Source organism: Salmo salar, chromosome 10 (genome assembly GCF_965601325.2).
Source record: "Salmo salar chromosome 10, fSalSal1, whole genome shotgun sequence".
NCBI lineage: Eukaryota > Metazoa > Chordata > Actinopteri > Salmoniformes > Salmonidae > Salmo > Salmo salar.
Window position 1 is genome coordinate 28,231,234 of NC_138300.1, and position 18,421 is coordinate 28,249,654.

The 18,421-nt window shown below is 44.5% G+C and overlaps 1 protein-coding gene and 1 pseudogene across 3 annotated transcripts in view; one reads left to right on the plus strand and one right to left on the minus strand.

Annotated features, from left to right (window-relative positions):
- The first annotated feature begins 2,328 nt into the window (after positions 1-2,328).
- On the plus strand, positions 2,329-3,021 carry LOC145858543 (uncharacterized; annotated as a pseudogene).
- A 3,471-nt stretch (positions 3,022-6,492) lies between these two features.
- LOC106613905 (tyrosine-protein kinase ABL2) overlaps positions 6,493-18,421 on the minus strand; it is a 44,074-nt gene continuing 32,145 nt past the window's right edge. For 2 of the 3 annotated variants that reach the window (XM_014216663.3, XM_014216662.3), the window contains 9 exons: positions 15,602-15,766; positions 13,950-14,245; positions 13,502-13,774; positions 13,117-13,201; positions 12,639-13,001; positions 12,394-12,546; positions 12,164-12,253; positions 11,508-11,699; positions 6,493-10,527 (listed from right to left, as the gene is read on the minus strand). In XM_014216663.3, coding sequence (XP_014072138.2) covers positions 8,750-10,527; positions 11,508-11,699; positions 12,164-12,253; positions 12,394-12,546; positions 12,639-13,001; positions 13,117-13,201; positions 13,502-13,774; positions 13,950-14,245; positions 15,602-15,766 — 3,395 coding nt within the window. In that variant the 3' untranslated portion in view covers positions 6,493-8,749. Of the gene's footprint in view, positions 10,528-11,507; positions 11,700-11,882; positions 11,977-12,163; positions 12,254-12,393; positions 12,547-12,638; positions 13,002-13,116; positions 13,202-13,501; positions 13,775-13,949; positions 14,246-15,601; positions 15,767-18,421 lie in introns of those variants that run through there. The other variant, XM_014216667.3, reaches the window with a different exon arrangement.

The following is an 18,421-nucleotide window of genomic DNA, read 5'->3' on the forward strand; positions in this document are numbered from 1 at the left end:
AGAAAAAAAAACGACTCGTACCACAAACGTCACAGGATGGCAAGACTTTTGACAGCTGAAAGATTGTCAAACGTTTCAGAAGTTATAATTTTGCTTAGAAAAGGTAAATCCCAATGCTCTTTATATCCATCTAAATTCATATAATCATAATTCATAACGAACTACAAAAATCTTGGAAACTGGAAACACTTATCTCCCTCACTAGCTTTAAGCACCACCTATCAGAGCAGCTCCCAGATCACTGCACCTGTACATAGCCCATCTATAATTTAGCCCAAACTACTACCTCTTCCCCTACTTTATTTATTTATTTTATTTATTTAGCTCCTTTGCACCATATTATTTATATTTTAACTTTGAACTTTCTTCAAATAACAAATCTACCATTCCAGTGTTTACTTGCTATACTTTATTTACTCTGCCAGCATGGCCTTTTTTTGCCTTTACCTACCTTATCTCACATCATTTGCTCACATTGTATATAGTCTTATTTTTTCTACTGTATCATTGATTGTATGTTGTTTTACTCCATGTGTAACTCTGTGTTTTTGTATGTTGTCGAACTGCTTTGCTTTATCTTGGCCAGGTCGCAATTGTAAATGAGAACTTGTTCTCAACTTGCCTACCTGGTTAAATAAAGGTGAAATAAATAAATAAAATAAAAAGTGGGACAATTTTGCATTTCTGTCTTCTGAAACCCAATGGCATAGGCAGAAATCCATTGATGGCAGGGCCAGCAAAAATGTAGGTGGGACAAAATTTGGGCACTCAAATCCTCATTATATTAACATAAAAACATAATCTACCCTCTACCTACTGTAATCGTTTTGTAGGCCTACGTAAATCCATGACTCTTGCATTTAACATGCAACTCACATAGACCTACACATAATAAACCATAGGCCTATAAAACTATGAGATGAGAACACAATGCCCTGATATAACAGTAATAATCACAATAGGCTTGGCAACGTCTCACTGGCTCAACGACCAGGAGATAGTAGGGTAGGCTAGGTGGCCTCAAATGTAACCGTTCAACACTAGGAGAGCCGAGAGCATCAAATTGACTCAAAAGTTTTATTTACTTTTTATATACTCTGCCATTTTAATTTTTTGTTGTTGTTGCACCACACGAACATTGTACAAAACATATACAAATATCACACATAACAATAAATAATCTTAATAAATAAAGCCAGAGACACAAAAAAGTATATTACACTATAGACAAGATACATTTTGTTATTTGAGAATGTGCTGTTTATACCTTTCAGGCGTGTTCTATAATATTCTAAATAAAAAAAAATGTAATGTTTTTTTTTTTACAGAGTAAAATGAAAAAATTCACAATGCAATATATATTTTCATATCTGTCCAAAATATTTTACTATGCAAATCACTAAATAAATGTTCTATAGTTTCATTTTCCAATTCACAAAGCTGCATTCATTTTCTACATTAATTACATATTTAGAAATAAGACTATTACAAGGATAACATCTGTGAAGGATCTTGTAAGAGACTTCTCTCACTTTATTAGTTATCAAATATTTATGTGGATTAGTATTTGCATGCTGCCATATCAAATTTAACTAGGCAAGTTAGTTATGAACAAATTCTTATTTACAATGACGGCCTACCGGGGAACAGTGGGTTAACTGACTTGTTCAGGGGCAGAACGACAGATTCTTACTTCGTCAGCTCGGGGATTTGATCCAGCAACCTTTTGGTTACTGGCCCAATGCTCTGACCACTAGGCTACTTGCCGCCTAATTTGTGGATGTCCAACATCCATTTCGTATGATATGTTACGAATTACAATTCATACAATATGTTACAAATTTGCAAAACGTACTATGTGTTACGAATTTGCAAAAATGTATGATATGTTACAAATTTCAATTTGTTGTGGCTAACGTTAGCTAGAACTAATATTAGCTAGCTGGCTAACGTTAGCTAGGCTAGGGGTTAGGAGTTAGGTTAAAGTTAGGGGAAGGCTTAGCTAAAAGGGTTAAGGTTAGGGGGAGGGGGAGGGTTAGCTAACAGGCCAAGTAAACTCAGCAAAAAAAGAAACATCCCTTTTTCAGGACCCTGTCTTTCAAAGATAATTCGCAAAAATCCAAATAACTTCACAGATCTTCATTGTAAGGGTTTAAACACTGTTTCCCATGCTTGTTCAATGAACAATAAACAATTAATGAATATGCACCTGTGGAACGGTCGTTAAGACACTAACAGCTTACAGACGGTACGCAATTAAGGTCACAGTTATGAAAACTTAGGACAGTAAAGGGGCCTTTCTACTGACTGAAAAACACCAAAAGAAAGATGCCCAGGGTCCCTGCTCATCTGCGTGAACGTGCCTTAGGCATGCTGCAAGGAGGCATGAGGACTGCAGATGTGGCCAGGGCAATAAATGGTGATGTCCGTACTGTGAGACGCCTAAGACAGCGCTACAGGGAGACAGCACGGACAGCTGATCGTCCTCGCAGTGGCAGACCACGTGTAACAACACCTGCACAGGATCGGTACATCCGAACATCACACCTGTGGGACAGGTACAGGATGGCAACAACAACTGCCCGAGTTACACCAGGAACACACAATCCCTCCATCAGTGCTCAGACTGTCCGCTGTAGGCTGAGAGAGGTTGGACTAAGGGCTTGTAGGACTGCTGTAAAGCAGGTCCTCACCAGACATCACCGGCAACAACGTCGCCTATGGGCACAAACCCACCGTCGCTGGACCAGACAGGACTGGCAAAAAGTGCTCTTCACTGATGAGTCGCGGTTTTGTCTCACCAGGGGTGATGGTCGGATTCGCGTTCATCGTCGAAGGAATGAGCGTTACAATGAGGCCTGTACTCTGGAGCGGGAGAGATTTGGAGGTGGAGGGTCTGTCATGGTCTGGGGCGGTGTGTCACAGCATCATCGAACTGAGCTTGTTGTCATTGCAGGCAATACAGGGAAGACATCCTCCTCCTCCATGTGGTACCCTTCCTGCAGGCTCATCCTGACATGACCGTCCCGCATGACAATGCCACCAGCCATACTGCTCGTTCTGTACGTGATTTCCTGCAAGACATGAATGTCAGTGTTCTTCCATGGCCAGCAATGAGCCCGTATCTCAATCCCATTGAGCATGCCTGGGACCTGTTGGATCGGAGGGTGAGGGCCGTTCCCCCCAGAAATGTCTGGGAACTTGCAGGTGCCTTGGTGGAAGAGTGGGGTGACATCTCACAGCAAAAACAGGCAAATCTGGTGCAGTCCATGAGGAGATGATGCACTGCAGCACTTAATGCAGCTGGTGGCCACACCAGATACTGACTGTTACTTTTGATTTTGACCCCCCCTTTGTTCAGGGACACATTATTCCATTTCTGTTAGTCACATATTAGGAACTTGTTCAGTTTAGGTCTCAGTTGTTGAATTTTATGTTCATACAAATATTTACAAATGTTAAGTTTGCTGAAAATAAATGCAATTGACAGTTTGAGGATATTTCTTTTTTTGCAAAGTAGCTAAAACGTAGTAAGTAGTTGCAAAGTAGCTAATTATCTACAATGCTATAGTGATGAGATTCAAACACGCAACCTTTGGGTTGCTAGACGTTCGCATAAAACGCCCACCCATCCACCCTGACCAACCACTGTTAGTTTTTGCCTGAAGTAACCTTCTGTTTTATGTAACCATACCATACCAAACTTAACATATCATACCAATTTGAGTGTCCCAGAATTACATTGACTATTTATGTCCAGTCTATGAGACCAGGCTGTGTGCTACAGTATATGCTATCATATTCAGTTCTGTTATGTAAAATACAAAATCATCATTATGTGATCTTGCAAGACATTGATTCAGCTTTCATCTAACTTTACTAAACGAGAACAATTGTGAGAAGTGATAGTCTTATATTTGTAATAATAATAAGTGATAAGTAGGACAATAGGCAACATATCTTAATGTTGACTGAGGGTTATTTTAAGCGGTTTGAGCACCTTTCGAATCGTGGTGCTGATAGGACAGCACCGTAGCCAAGTGGTCACATATCCTTCTGGGCTCCACTGCAGAAGAGGGGTCCGTGAAGTTTTATTAACATCAAGGCAGACGCGGTAAATTTGGATCCTAGACCTCATAGGTGTGATAAGTTTCATGTGGTGGATCAGATTGTTTGCATACGCAATAGAGGTGGCCTACGTTTCTGTAAGATAAGCACTTGCACAGTAGGGAGAGTTCAAGTGCGTCGTACATGAGTCCCATGTCCATAACAGACTATTTTGAGGACAGCGATTTTAGCAACCCCTGGAGTTCTGTCAGTGGCAGTTCTTATGTCGTGTCGGATTTGGTCCGCTCAAAGGGGTCAAGCCTCCGACCAACGGGCCTCTGCACATGCCTACAGTTATTCATCATTCGTGCCACAGCCACAGAGAGGACAGGGAAGAAACCACCATTTACCTCGCTGGTGAAACCCTATTGGATTTGTTGCCCTTGGTTATTATTCCTCTTCTTCCACAATAGCACATTCCTATTTAAATTCCCGTGAGATGGTAAGGCTTCGGAGGGTGCAACTTTGCGTAAAGGGGCAAGGGCCACACCCTGTCATGCAATGCCAATTGGCAAGATAGTGGCACTATAACAAGCGATTGAAAATGCAAACTGAAAGGTCCCGCCCCTCACCCCATTTGACCTAGTCATACAATTCAGAACATAGGTCACTCTCCTCACAAGGAACACGTTTGCCTCAAGGGCCCATAAGGTCCATCATTTCAAATTTTGTGAAAAACACTTAAACCACTACTCCTCTGGCACAGAATGACCCATCTGCACAAAACTTGTGTTGCATCTTTGTACTAAGTTCTCCCAAAGCAATATTTTCCAGTACCTAAATTAACATGGACCAATGAGCATTCACATGGGAGTGGTCTGTCACAAATTCATATAAATTAGTCACAGATATTCATAATGTAACAAAACTTGATATGCATTCCAAACCACAGATTTTCCATTATATTGACCAGATACTCTCGTGGCCGCTCCAACAAATAAATTAAAATCTAAATGGAAGGCAGTTGGGAGGCAAGATCAGGTGGGATCATTCTAGCCACTGAGAGGGCAGATTGACGTGTTAACAACCGGCATAATGGTTTCCGCTAATTACCGCAGCTACAAAGTCAAAATTGCCTATTCGTAAAAATTAAAACAAAAATGTGCTTTTTCATCTCAATTTAAGGTTAGGGTTAGCAGTGTGTTTAAGGTCAGGTTAAAAATAGAAATAGGCAGAGTTTATGACTTTGTGGATGTGGTAACTAGTGATGGCTAGGCACAACTCTGATATGAAGTGTTTTTTCTTAAAGTTTCCAGGATGTCACGTGTCCTACTTATAATCAGTACAGTTGTAACAACGTAATTACAACATTTCTGTTCTATCAAATAAGCAATTACATTTTTTGTTAACTAAATTCAACACTCATTGACCTCCATACAAAAACTGTTTTACTCAGACTGATGAAATTTGTCACATGCTCAGTGATGAGTCTAGCTAACCTATAAAGTATGTTTCAGTTGCGCCGCATGGTGGCGCTGTTGGACAGGAAAAGTATTCATGCAAGGTCAGAGCGGCTTTATTAATTATGAAAAATATGAATAACATTCCATCCATGAGGCCATTTTATGGCGATTTGGTCATTTGATTTGAAAGTAGTCAACATCATAAAATAATTGTCCAAAATACATCAAAAGCATATTGCATGATCAGTTTTTGATTTTGAGTTCTGATATTTGGCAACCCTGGTAAACAGTACATTAGTAGCTCATCCTCGGGCAATTTTTCCTAGTGGTGGCAAAGTGGTCCCACAGCTAAACCCTGGAATTGCTGCTTGTAGCTATATTTTAATTGTCATTCTATCATTTTCATGAAAATTCAGTAATGAAATAATGTATTTAGAATCCAGAAATATTACAAACAGCTCTGCGTATACTCAAATTGAAATAAGCTCACTACAGCAGCACTACATCCCTGGTGACCACCACCCAGGTAGCTTCTTACAAGCCTATATCTTAGAGCAGGGGTAGGCAATCATTTTATCATCCCGAGGCCGAAGACCACATCTGAATTTCAAAATTCAGCAGAGGGCTGCACAGATTTTTTTCATAACAATCTATTCTTCAAAAGGAAATTTTAGATCGTAGTTCCAGGCGCAGATGCGATCCAGTGCTCAGGATGTGCCCTAAATTGAGAAGGATTTGAGTCACATGCCAGAAAATTATCCAGCCCCTAACTGCCCCTGGGCTATCATTATATTCCTCCCACCAATTGTATTCTATTTACAGTAAAGTACTTTCAATACTGACCTGAAGAGTAGTAAATGCATCAGTCATTATCAGTCTCTGATCCAACAGGTCAATGACATGTATGCTATTAATAAAATACTTGCTCTCTGGATAAATCTTCAACATTTTTGACAAATCAAAAAGATAAAAAGGACCTTAGAATTGTTCCAACATTTTATTTATATCAAGTTTAACACTGATGGGGAGCACTTCACAGTAATATACTATTAAATGTGAGTTTTAAATTAAAAAAAGAAAATGTTTACTCCTAGTAATAGAAATGCACGTTGTAGTGATATTTATACCTGGCCACAATCTCTTTGCAAAATCTGTCATCTGAAAACAAAAGCACAAGATATTTGGAATTACACATTGCTGTATATCCGTTTCTTGACTGAGTAGTGCACTATACATAAAATATCTTTCACAAAAGGCACCAAGAACCATAGGAAAAACATTGCTGTATCCAGTGTCAAAAAAATACTAATTATAATAATAATAATAAGCGAACCTCCCAGTGAAAATAAACTATTTCATGCTATTAGTCAAGAGGTCCTTTGAATGACCAGAGGCACACTGAAGCTCATCTGCTGGATGAGATAGGTAGTGTACCACAATGGAATGAAATGTGAAAATATATTGGGCACGACTAGAGTTTATACTAAGATGAAATGCAATATACCAATCAATGTCTACTACATCACAGGCTTTATCCAGTGTACACTTAGGGTTCCGACAAACAGAAGCTATAATGGGTCTTGCACACTGAGGAGGGCTGCAGGGCCGAGGCGTCTGTGCACTGTGCCTGATGCAGGGAAGAGTGAAGGAATGGAAAAATGAAGTAGGCTTTATGGGACATCTTTTTGAGTGCGGACCCATTACACCTTTTGTTTGCCTGAATTTGTGGGTTTTACACACCAGCCAAGCTTCTGGGAGAGCGCGATGATACCCTTTTGATACACTTAGGGTTCCAACATCTCGAGTAGGGTAATTTTCAAACAGTTGAGGAGCACTCTGTTATAAGCAAGCTTTTTAGTTTTGATTGCTTGATTCATTAGCCAAATTATTATTGAAAAATGATTGCAGGCACGGGTGAGACTTGTTATTTGTGCACAATAGAACAAACAGGATGAAATTACATCCAGCAACCTGATATGGAAATGTTTGTGTAGAGATGACATCTACTAAGGGATATCAAAACAGAAAACGTGCTTTAAGATTCAGTTTTGTAAATTGACCATAAGCATTGACTGATGTTGGTATTGAAATGATGACCAGAGAACAATTAAACATGGCATCTTCTCAAAAAAGGAAGATAACAATACATAACATTCATTTTGCAGATGTTCAGATGGGGTTGTGGAGGGAGGGGTGGGCCTCAGTCCTGTGATAAACTTCCTACTACGGTTTCTTTTTAGAGTCAAACACTTATCCAAGCAAATGTGACCTCACTTTTTCCTGGATATGAAATTAAGCAAATATTTACATAACATTTTTAAAATAGGTCTGTGCTTTTAATAAAAAAAACAATAATTTAAAATTCAAGTTCATACATAAAGCCATTCCAAAGTTAGAACCAAATAATGTACAAATATATCACTGATGTGCTAGAGACATACTGAAGTTTGTGATGAGATCAGTATTTTGTCAAGGAGTATCTGTATTTGCAGATTTTCAATCATTTAAGAAACTATAGGCACTGAGGGAAAGGGCCACAGGGAATTCAGCACTGTCCAAGGACACTTAGAAACACTGTCCCAAACCACCTGCTCATGTGCTACCCTGCACTCTCTTCACTCTTCTCATAGGCTCCAAACATATAGCTAGGTCATGTGCAAGGGAATTTGGACATCAATATTGAAATGCATACATTTTCTATTCAAATGTTGTGACATTGAATGGAAATTTTACTGAAATAATCAAACCAAATAACAGAGAAAGTAGACCTGATTAAGTGGAACACTCATCGATGTCCCAGGTGACAATAGTTTTGAACAGTGACATCCTGTCACAGGGACTCTTTCATTGTTGCCAGGAGAATGAATGAATTATTCTCCACTTTGTTTCTTGGCTGAGTTACTAAATGACAAATACTCAAACTGACTTTGTTCTTTATCAACTCTGGGACTGAAAACATTGCTGATATACTCCACATCCAGTTAAAAGAAAGGCCTTAAAAGGAAAAGTTGAAATATGGGGCAAAACAATTACTTTTCTAGTTTGGTATCAACCATGTTTAAGTTCAAAGAATAGAACAGTGTTTTCCACTGGCATTTTTGAGAAAGAGTCAACTGTAAACAACAAGAAACAATTTGTAGTGATTTTCTGAGGTACTTCTGAGATTGTTCTCTGTCCCCAAAATGTTAATAGAACCAACAAAGGGAATACAAAAGGAAATGTTTGAAAGGGTCCGGTGGCTACCTCTGAACCACATCACTAATTTCCTTGATGCAGGTGTGCAAGTTGTCCAGAGCAGGGCTAGCCCCTGGGCCACTGAATGCTCCTCCGCTTCCAGAGGAGGACGATGCCCGCAGCTCCTGCAAACTGAGCTCTAATTTGCCCACGGCCTCCCGGAAGGCAAACTTGTTCCGCATCTGTGGGATGCAGTCCACGTAGCCTGAGCAGTAGTCTAGCAGCTGGTGAGCAGCGTCTAGGACCTGGCTGCTGGAGGAGGGCTCAGGGCTGCTGTGGAGGGCACCTCTCAGGCACTCAGCACACTCCAGCAGAACCTCCTTACTGATCTTCTCCGGTTGAACCCTCTCTGCCTGCTGCCGAGTCCGACGCAGAAGCTTAGAGCCACCAGAGGGGACTGTGGATGAGCCAGTGCTGGTGGCACCGTTAGCCATCTTAGTAGGGGTAGTGTTGTTGGCAGAGGAAGAGGAGGCTGAAGGAGGTGGAGGCACTTGTGGTGGCGGCACTGACGGTCTCCCTGTTCCAACTTCCCTTACTCTTCCCGGCCTTTTCACCCCATCACCATTGACCTCCACAGCCACCCCGGCCTGCTCCTCTCCATCCCCGCTGTAGGAGTGTCCAAGGAGGCGCAGAGTGGGAGGGGGAGGTGGGGCACATTTAGGCTTGACCAGCCGTGGTCGGTCCCGGTCCGCCTGATGCTCTGATAGTAGTTTGAAGCGATTCCCCTGAGAGTCCATCCCCACCAGGTGCACATCGGCCGAGCCATGCTTGAGTGTGGGCGAGATCAGCACTGGAACCTTGTGGTTGTGTGGAGCCGCTGACAGGCCTGATCCCACTGTTTTGGAGGGGGACGACCATCCCTGACGGTCCTGTCCTCCTGCCTCCTGAACCTCCCTACCCCGTAGGGTCCCTGAGGGACAATATGAATCTGCCTCACTCCCAACGCCAGGAGCTCTCACCACCCCAGAGCTCCCCCCCACCACTCGGGGAAGCAGCTTGGCTTTAGGCCGGTCCCTGATCTGAGCTGTGCCCTCATCCATCTTACGGAGAAGGGTCTCAGAGGTGTGTGCTGCCCCGTTCTCAGGCTGCGAGGTGGTGGAGGCAGTGCGCTCTAGAGGAGGCTTACTGCGGTTCCTGGGTAAAGTCAGAGCCATCCTCTCCAGGTCAGGCAGCCCTGCAGACATGGAGGAGGTGGAATTGGACCTGGGGAAGGGCTTGGTTCCCCCATCCCCCTCCTCGGTCCCAGTAGACTTGCCAGTCCGTAGCCCTAAGGTCTTTTTGATGAGGCGGGGGGTGAAGAAGCCTGCCAGGCCTGCCCAGCTGCTGCTGCTACTACTGCCCACCTGTGAGGGCGGGGCCCCAGAGGTGTGGTTGGCAGAGGCCTTTTGTCCAAAAGTGGCTCCACAGCAGCGTGACTGGATGTGGTTCCCCTCTCCGTGGGATGGTGAAAAGCCCAGGCCATCTGCCTGGGGAAGGGGGGGAGGAGGTGCGCTGAAGCCAGTCGTGGGCTCATACTTCTTGTGAGGCTGGGTCTCCATCTCCCTGAACGAGCTGCTCCTCTTGGGCGGCGTAGGCAGGCTCTGCTGCAGCTGGGAGGAGGGAGAGTTGGAGGAAGACTTCTTCTTCATGAAAGAACTGAAGAAGCCAGCCTTGCGGTCCCGTGTGAACGTGGTCTCCTGGGAGTCCTCCAAGAGGCTGCTGGGGGATTTGTCCCTCTGTTTCCGAGGCAGAGCAGGAGAGCTCCCTGACCGGCCATCCCCTGCCAGCAGAGTGGCTGCCAGACCTGCAGAGAACAGAGGACAGGGAGTCAAACAGCTACCAGACCTGCAGAGAACAGAGAGTTAAACAGGTACCAGACCTGCAGAGAACAGAGAGTTAAACAGGTACCAGACCTGCAGAGAACAGAGAGTTAAACAGGTACCAGGGCTGCGGTCTCTTATCAACGCTCATTACGCCATTTATTCAACATCAATCTGGAATAGCCCAAAAGCAGTGAATCTCACAGGCTGGCTGACAATTTGCTTCGAATACAGGCATATCCTCCCTCTCCAGAGCCATTCCTGTTTCAATAACTTTGTGGTGACACCTTGTACTAGGGATGTGAAGCGGCTCTGTGTGTGTAATAGATGAGCGCCAGAGTGAGCAAGGCACCAGCCGGAGTCAGGACGGTAGGAAGCCACCTCCCTTTAGTTACCACCACTCTGGCTTCATCATCCCTACTTATGTTGTTACGCTGTGTTCGCTATAGTGTGATCAATCATAGCGGAGAAGTATCATGAAAGGGATTAAATGGTGTGAGAAATGAGTGAGAGTATAAGGGTTGACAGGAACATAAATCGCCTTTGGTTTTTACACAAGAAAACATGCAATAAAACATGAGTCAACATGGCAAAAACCACACAAAATATGATGTGCTTTTAATTGAGGTACTGGTACATATGCAGTCATTCTTAGTGCTCTGTAGAGTTGTGTGGGGAGGATGCAACAGAGAGACAGGAGGATCAGAACTCAACATCCTCAATCATCATTTTAATAAAAAAGATGACATGAACAGACGCATACAAACAGACCTATTTACCCAGCCTTGTCTAATCATGTAAGGGAGGAAGGATAGAGAGGATTGAGAATGCCTTTAATCCAAACCCTTTCTCTGTTGTGATTGTGTAATGACACCACCACCTGTGGCGGCTATTGGGTGAGGTGTTCCTGTGACAGCAGCCCTTGTCCTCAGTCTACAGGCGTGGCGGCGGGCAAGGCAGGTACCTGAGTGGCTGTGGGTGCTGGCTGTGTGTGTCTCCTGCCTGCAATCCAGACCCCCCTCGATGTTCTCCTTGTTCTCCGTATGCTTCTTGAGCGTGCGCGACTTGGAGGGCAGCAGGGGCATGTCGTGGTTGAAGGAGTGTGGTGACGGGCCGTGGCCAGAGGAGGCAGTCTTACACAGCTCCTCTGCTACCTCTACAGAGAGAGAGGGAGCAACAGGAAAGAAAGGAAGGCTTAATTAAGTGGACATTTACATTAGACCGTTATACACATTGAATCCTTTGCTAGAAATAGTAGTACTGCATTAACTGGAATAAATCAATGCTGAGTATATAATGGTTCTCTGAAAGCCCTTTGTTCTCCCTGTACTCCCCTCACCTCAGTTCAGCCTGCCCTTTCCTCATCCTCACTCAAATATCATCCTCCGTCTCTCCCTGAGGCACCAGGCATGCTGTACCACTCTGAAAAGGCCCTACAGAGATGTTTACGCATCATTAATGGACATTATCTCTAATGTCCACAAATGCATCCGCTTTAGTGCCAAAACTGACAGGCTTGAATAGTCAGGCAGCAGAACGAAATGCCTCCAAGAGAGGGAAGTGTATCCGACCGTGTTTAAGCCATGAGGGTAGTAATGTGACTGTGTGTCGTACAAGTACCTTCGGAGATGCTGGAATCGTGGAACATTGTCTCAAAAGCCTGGTGGGTTTCGGCAAACGAGGGTCGGTCCAACGGGCTCCATTGCCAGCCTGATATCACACCAAAACAAAGTTCATGTTATTTTTTACTCCATTGACAATTTATGTTATAGAGCTTCTATGCAGGACATAGGTGAATGGATGATAGTGTGAGGGACTGTGTGTGTACTGAGTGTGGTGCCCATACTCACAGGCTCTCATCAGCTCGTGGACCTTGGGCGGACAGCCCTCTGGCTGCTCCATGCGGTAGCCCTTCTCCAGCAGGTCGTATACCTGAGACAGGTCGATCCCTGGGTACGGAGACATACCGTACGTCGCTATCTCCCACAGCAGCACACCGAAAGCTGAAGGACGAGAGACCATCATAGGATGAGGAACACGCACACACTTTACTGATTTAGTACACGTGATGACTGAAAACCTGGTTCTGACTCACCCCACACATCAGACTTGATAGAAAAGGTGTTGTAGGCCAGGCTCTCGGGGGCGGTCCACTTGATGGGGAACTTGGCTCCGGCGTGGGCCGTGTACGTGTCCCCCGTCATCAGCCTGCTCAGCCCAAAGTCAGCCACCTTCACCACGCTGTTCTCCCCCACCAGACAGTTCCTGGCCGCCAGGTCCCGGTGGATGAAGTTCTTCTTCTCCAGGTACTCCATGGCGGAGGAGATCTGCGTGGCCATGTAGAGCAGCACCACAGCATTCACTTCCTCCCGGTCACACTCCCTCAGGTAGTCCAGCAGGTTGCCGTGGGGCATGTACTCTGTCACGATGTAGAAGGGAGGCTCCAACGTACACACACCTGGACAGAGACAAGCCAACAGAGGTTAGACGTAACTACCCCTCGAGTCTACAAACAGCCGGTAGAAATCCCATGTGCTGTTAGTAAGTGGAGCTGTACTGTGAGCAGCACTGACCTAGCAGCTGCACCAGGTTGGGATGTTTCACCTCCTTCATGACTGCTGCCTCTTTCAGGAACTCCTCCACCTCCATAGTGTCCTCCTGGAAGACAAACAATCAGAAAGGTCAATATTCACTGGATTTATTCAATATCTTAATATCAGGATACCAAGGTGAGCAGAACAAGTTAAACTGTGAATAAACATATCTCCAACAGTAGTCGTTGCCCCCATTGAGTTTCATGTTGATGTAATACCACATTTCACCAGCAGGCGGTGACCATCAACCACTAAATACCACATCCCATTCCAATTACATGATCCCATAGAGGATTTCACAAATTAGACACACAAAAGATGGAGATTTTACATGCGACCACCAATCTTTATAGAAGAGACCAACCTTGAGTGTTTTGACTGCGACGGTGAGGTTGTATTTCTTCCAGACTCCCACGTACACCTCTCCATACTGCCCGCCTCCCAGCTTGTGCTTCATGGTGATGTCGGTGCGCTCCATCTCCCACTTGTCGTGGATGGGTGACACACCATAGACGGTGGGCTTGTTGCACTTGGGTGCCGGGTAGTGGAGCGTGGTGACCAGGCCGTCGGCCACGGTGGAGTGGTGGTGGACCAGTTCGGCCAGGGTGCTGAAGCGGCTCTCTGCTGTGACGTAAACCTTGGGACAGAAAGACAGACAGGGACACACAGGGGTCAGCACCGTGGGGAGAAACAAGAGATGGCCAACAGAGACAGAGCAGGAACATTAGCAGGGGCAGAGTAGTTTCACAACAAAAGTGAAGAAAAGGAAGAGAGACAAGACAGCCCATCTATAGGCCCCAGACACCAGCTACCTTGCCATCTGAGGCGGTGTTGATGCGGTAGTGGTAGACACGCCCCTCGTAGCGCAGGGAGATGGACAGCTGTCCTGGGCTGCTCTCGCTCTCCCGGACCAGGAAGCTGCCGTTGATGAGGCTGCTTAGCAGGTATTCTGCAGCGCTGCGCGAAACGGGCCCGTGGTACCAGCTGTGCTTCTCCAGGCTGTTGACGGGCGTGATGTAGTTGCTTGGCACCCAGCCCTGGCCGTTCTTGGAGCGCACCTCGCTCCACTCCCCATTCTGGTTGTAGCCTAGCACCCTCAGCTTCTCACCTGGGCAGAGAGGGACAGGGAAACAGAGTCAGGTAGAAGGACATCATCTTTAAACATTTAGAGCCACTTTAGGACATTAGCACCCCTTGAAGCTTTTGGTTCCTTCATAGGGTTTAAATAGCCCCCATTGATGCTTCATTTAATACAGTCCCAAAAGGTAGGGCTGGGCTACGCATGTAGTGACTTGGTCTGCTGCTTTGTTTGCGTCCTATAAGGTCAACGGTGGAGACGGGAGGGAGTGCCTCTTAAATAGAGACAGAGAATGCAGTACTATAGAGGAGCTGTGTGTCTGTGGAGCTGAAACACGCCCTGGCTGCCCGGCAGCTCCCTGCAGCCCTTCAAAGCTGCTCCCATTGAGAGGATAATGACAGTGAGCTGTTATGGCAGCGACAAGACATGGCCTGGAGAGGGGACAGGGGGCGCCGCCAAGCTTTCTGCAACTTACCCTCTCTTTTCGCTCTCACCCTCCTACTTGCTCTGCAGACTCAATACCCTCCAGTGCCACAGAGGCGGTAGCTACAGGCTTTATTGACACTGGACAGCCGGGGAGGCAGAAAAACATTGGGCCGGCCTAACCAGTCACACTAGACAGTTTCCTCTGCGACACACCGTGGGGAGCCAGAGAGCTGGCTCCGGGTGGAAACACAATGTCAGGCGGCCCGCGGTGGACAATACTGCTCTGAGGCATGGCATTGATCTGAGACAGCGATTAAGGGCGGCAGGGCCGCTAAGTCACTCTCTGTGATCACCCAGCAGGTGGATAAACCCTGCTGGGTTTATGCACCTGTTATTATTACAGTTAAAAGGATTCCACAATAAAAGTGCATTAGAGCCAAACAAGGGTGTGGGAGGGCAAGCCTGCCTGCCTCTCCCTTGCGAATGCAGTGACTCACAGTCTAAACATTAGCTCCATCTCAGGCAGCAGCCATGGGGCGACTGGTGAAGGCAGGCATCGGCTTATTAAGATATTTCTCCATCTTTAGCTAATGCTTTTATATCTGTTAATTAAAAAGTCTGACTCTCCAAAATATTATGATTTTAAGCACATTACCCAGGAGACAGCTCTTTGATCAGCAAACTGCTGCTGGGGAAAACAGGGACACAGATTAAATAAAAAGGGAAAGTAGAACAAGGATTGGAATAAACAAACATATAGTTCACTGGATGGTACCATGGTACCGTATTTTGGAGGAAATCTCCCGAAGAACTGACCTCCCTTGCAGAAGGTAGGGGCCCATACCTCAAAGCGAATCATCTTTAGATAAGGAGTGGTTTGTGATGATGCAGGGTGAGGAAATGAAACCAGGTTATCTATTGGGATGGCAGCTATTGATAAAAATCTTTCAGAATACATACCTTTTGTAATGCTCAGCGTGTTGTCGCCACTGGCAACAAAGTCATAAAGTGCAACAAAGAGGTTAGGGTCGCTCTCGGCAGCACCCAGCAAGTTCTCCTTGGAGCTCCAGCGCACCGCCTCCGTCAACGCTGCCGAGTCCAGGCCGAAGGGCCGGTGGAGGGCCTCTGGAGGGAGGGAAAGGGAGCGATAGAGAAAGAAAGTGGTTGGTGAATGGTTCAGTGAAAGTCAAGCTGCCTAAAAATATCTGTTGAAATCTCACCTTCAAAATACATAAACATCCCTTTCCAATGGCCCACCTATGTTTAGCCTAAATTCTTTATTTCACCCAAAAATCAGTTTCTGTTCCTTTAACAATCTGCACTAATCAACTGTGAAATAGGCTACCATTTACCAGTGCTAGCTTAATATCAATAGCTGTCCAATTAATAGGCAGCTGGAGTCTACCAACATAAACAGAAAGAGCTAAGTTGTAGCTACCTGAGAGTCTAGGCCCGTCTACATCCGTCACCCCCGTGTAGGGCCGGCCTGTCAGCCTAACCCACTCTCCCTCAAAACTGCTGCTGGGTTGAAGGGTCCTCAAATACATACTCTGCATGTCCACGCTCAAAATTTACTCGCTTCACTTTCCAAACACACTAATCTGAGATCTGAGGACTAGGTCCTACAGGAAGTCACTACTTTCTTCTTCCCTGCCTGTATGTAAAGAGTGTAGTAGCTGTGGGGAGGAGCTCTGTCGGCTTCGGTGGGTCACCACGCCCACACAACATGCTTGAGCCTCAATCACTCCTTAACAGCTGCCAACAACCTCTGAAGCATGTCTGGGCAGCTGCTGAGTGGGACTTGCCCACTGTTAGGGAGACGAGTGAATTAAAGACAGTGAAGGACAGGTAGAGGATGAAAGAGGCATTGAAGAAGAAGTCGAGAGTTGCCATAAAATGTATGTCAAACTAAAACCAATGATTGTTTAACTTTGCAAACTATACAACTGTATGCACAAAGACTACTTTCACTCAGGTACAGTGGAATTGCCCCGATACAACTAAGGAATGACCAAAGTTTAAGTGATACATCTACAGTACAGTAAGTGACTGGCACTATCAGCGTCAGTCTGTGGTGGTCAGTAGCTAATGTTACAGTAAATATCATTTCTGAAAGGCATCATCCCTTCCTAATTACACTTCCTGGGTCGTTCCAACTCAAAAAGCACAAGGAAGAGGATTTTGACACCCAGATTGTTCTGGAATAGTTTCTGTAGTTAGTAACGGATACAATTAACATTCATGAAACATTGTGTTAAAATATAATTTGATCTGAGAAATTAAGCTAATTGATGGCACCCAAATTGGCCATTTTAAGATCTAGGATTCAGATAATAGTCAATAAATATAGTACCAAACATCTTCCTACCTATTTCTTCCGTGGGTGGCTTTTGGCCATTTTTGGGGGCGATTCCTCATGTCTTACTCATTGGTAGGAAGCAGGTTGGTCCAAATCTGATGTTGGGTACTATTTTATTGAATATTATCTGAATTCTATAAAATGGCCAATTTAGCTGAATTTCTCAGAGATCAAATCAAATGAACAAAATAATGTTTCAGGAATGACAATCTTACCTTTTTCTAACTACAGAAACAATCTGATATGGTGGGTGTCAACCCTGGTAACTATGATGTTCTACACAGACAGACAAAAGGGCAATTCCATGATAAGACTCCGATGTTTTACTTTGACATTTTAAACAAAAAACAATATTTGCAAAGTTAAACAAACCATACAACTCTGTGCACAAGGACTACTTAACAATTTCCATTTAAAATGTTACATAAACATTTACTTGAAGAACAGTGCAGATGCAAAGTTTGGTAACAGAATGACGGCACAAACAGCAAACTGTCATTCTGTTACCAAACTTGGCATCTGCGCTGTTCATTGCCATCATTGGTTTTTGTTTGACATACATTTTAAAGTCTCAGTGTCACTCTGTTACAGTGGAATTGCCCAAAAACAATAGCGTCTGAGAAGTTAAAGGGATAGTTCACAGCAGTTTATGGACAAGGTACGACAGCAATCCATGCTTTGGTCTGGTTTCTCTGGCACGGTTTCCACATGTTAAAGTTTTAGCATTTGTGGCACAAATCCCATTCAAGTCATTGGACAAATATTAGCATTTTTCACACATGTCCAAATCGTCCAAAAGTATCTAAAATGTATTGTGAAGCTCAACAAAGTCACTGATAGATGATTTGAACATGATGCGCAAAAAAATATATTATTGGTCCCATGGCTTGAATGGGATTTGCTCCACAAATGGTAAAACGTTAAACTAAACCAGAAAATGGATCGCGGTCATTTTTTGTCGATAGACTGCATACAGGGCAAGGAAACCAATACGGCATTTTGGTGAACTTCCCCTTTAAGATATACACTGTGTAAGACTGAGTTGAATTAAAGCTTAACCTCAACTTTGAAGTCCTGCATCTGAACCAAAAAGTTGATAAAATGGCCCAGATCTCCAAATCCAGCCTAATGAGTGTCACGTGTGAAATAGGGAGTAAAACAGGAAACACACAGCACTACTAAAGTAGGCATTGGTCCATTCTAAAACACACAGAACTACTAAAGTAGGCATTGCTCCATTCTAAAACACACAGAACTACTAAAGTAGGCATTGCTCCATTCTAAAACACACAGAACTACTAAAGTAGGCATTGGTCCATTCTAAAACACACAGAACTACTAAAGTAGGCATTGCTCCATTCTAAAACACACAGAACTACTAAAGTAGGCATTGGTCCATTCTAAAACACACAGAACTACTA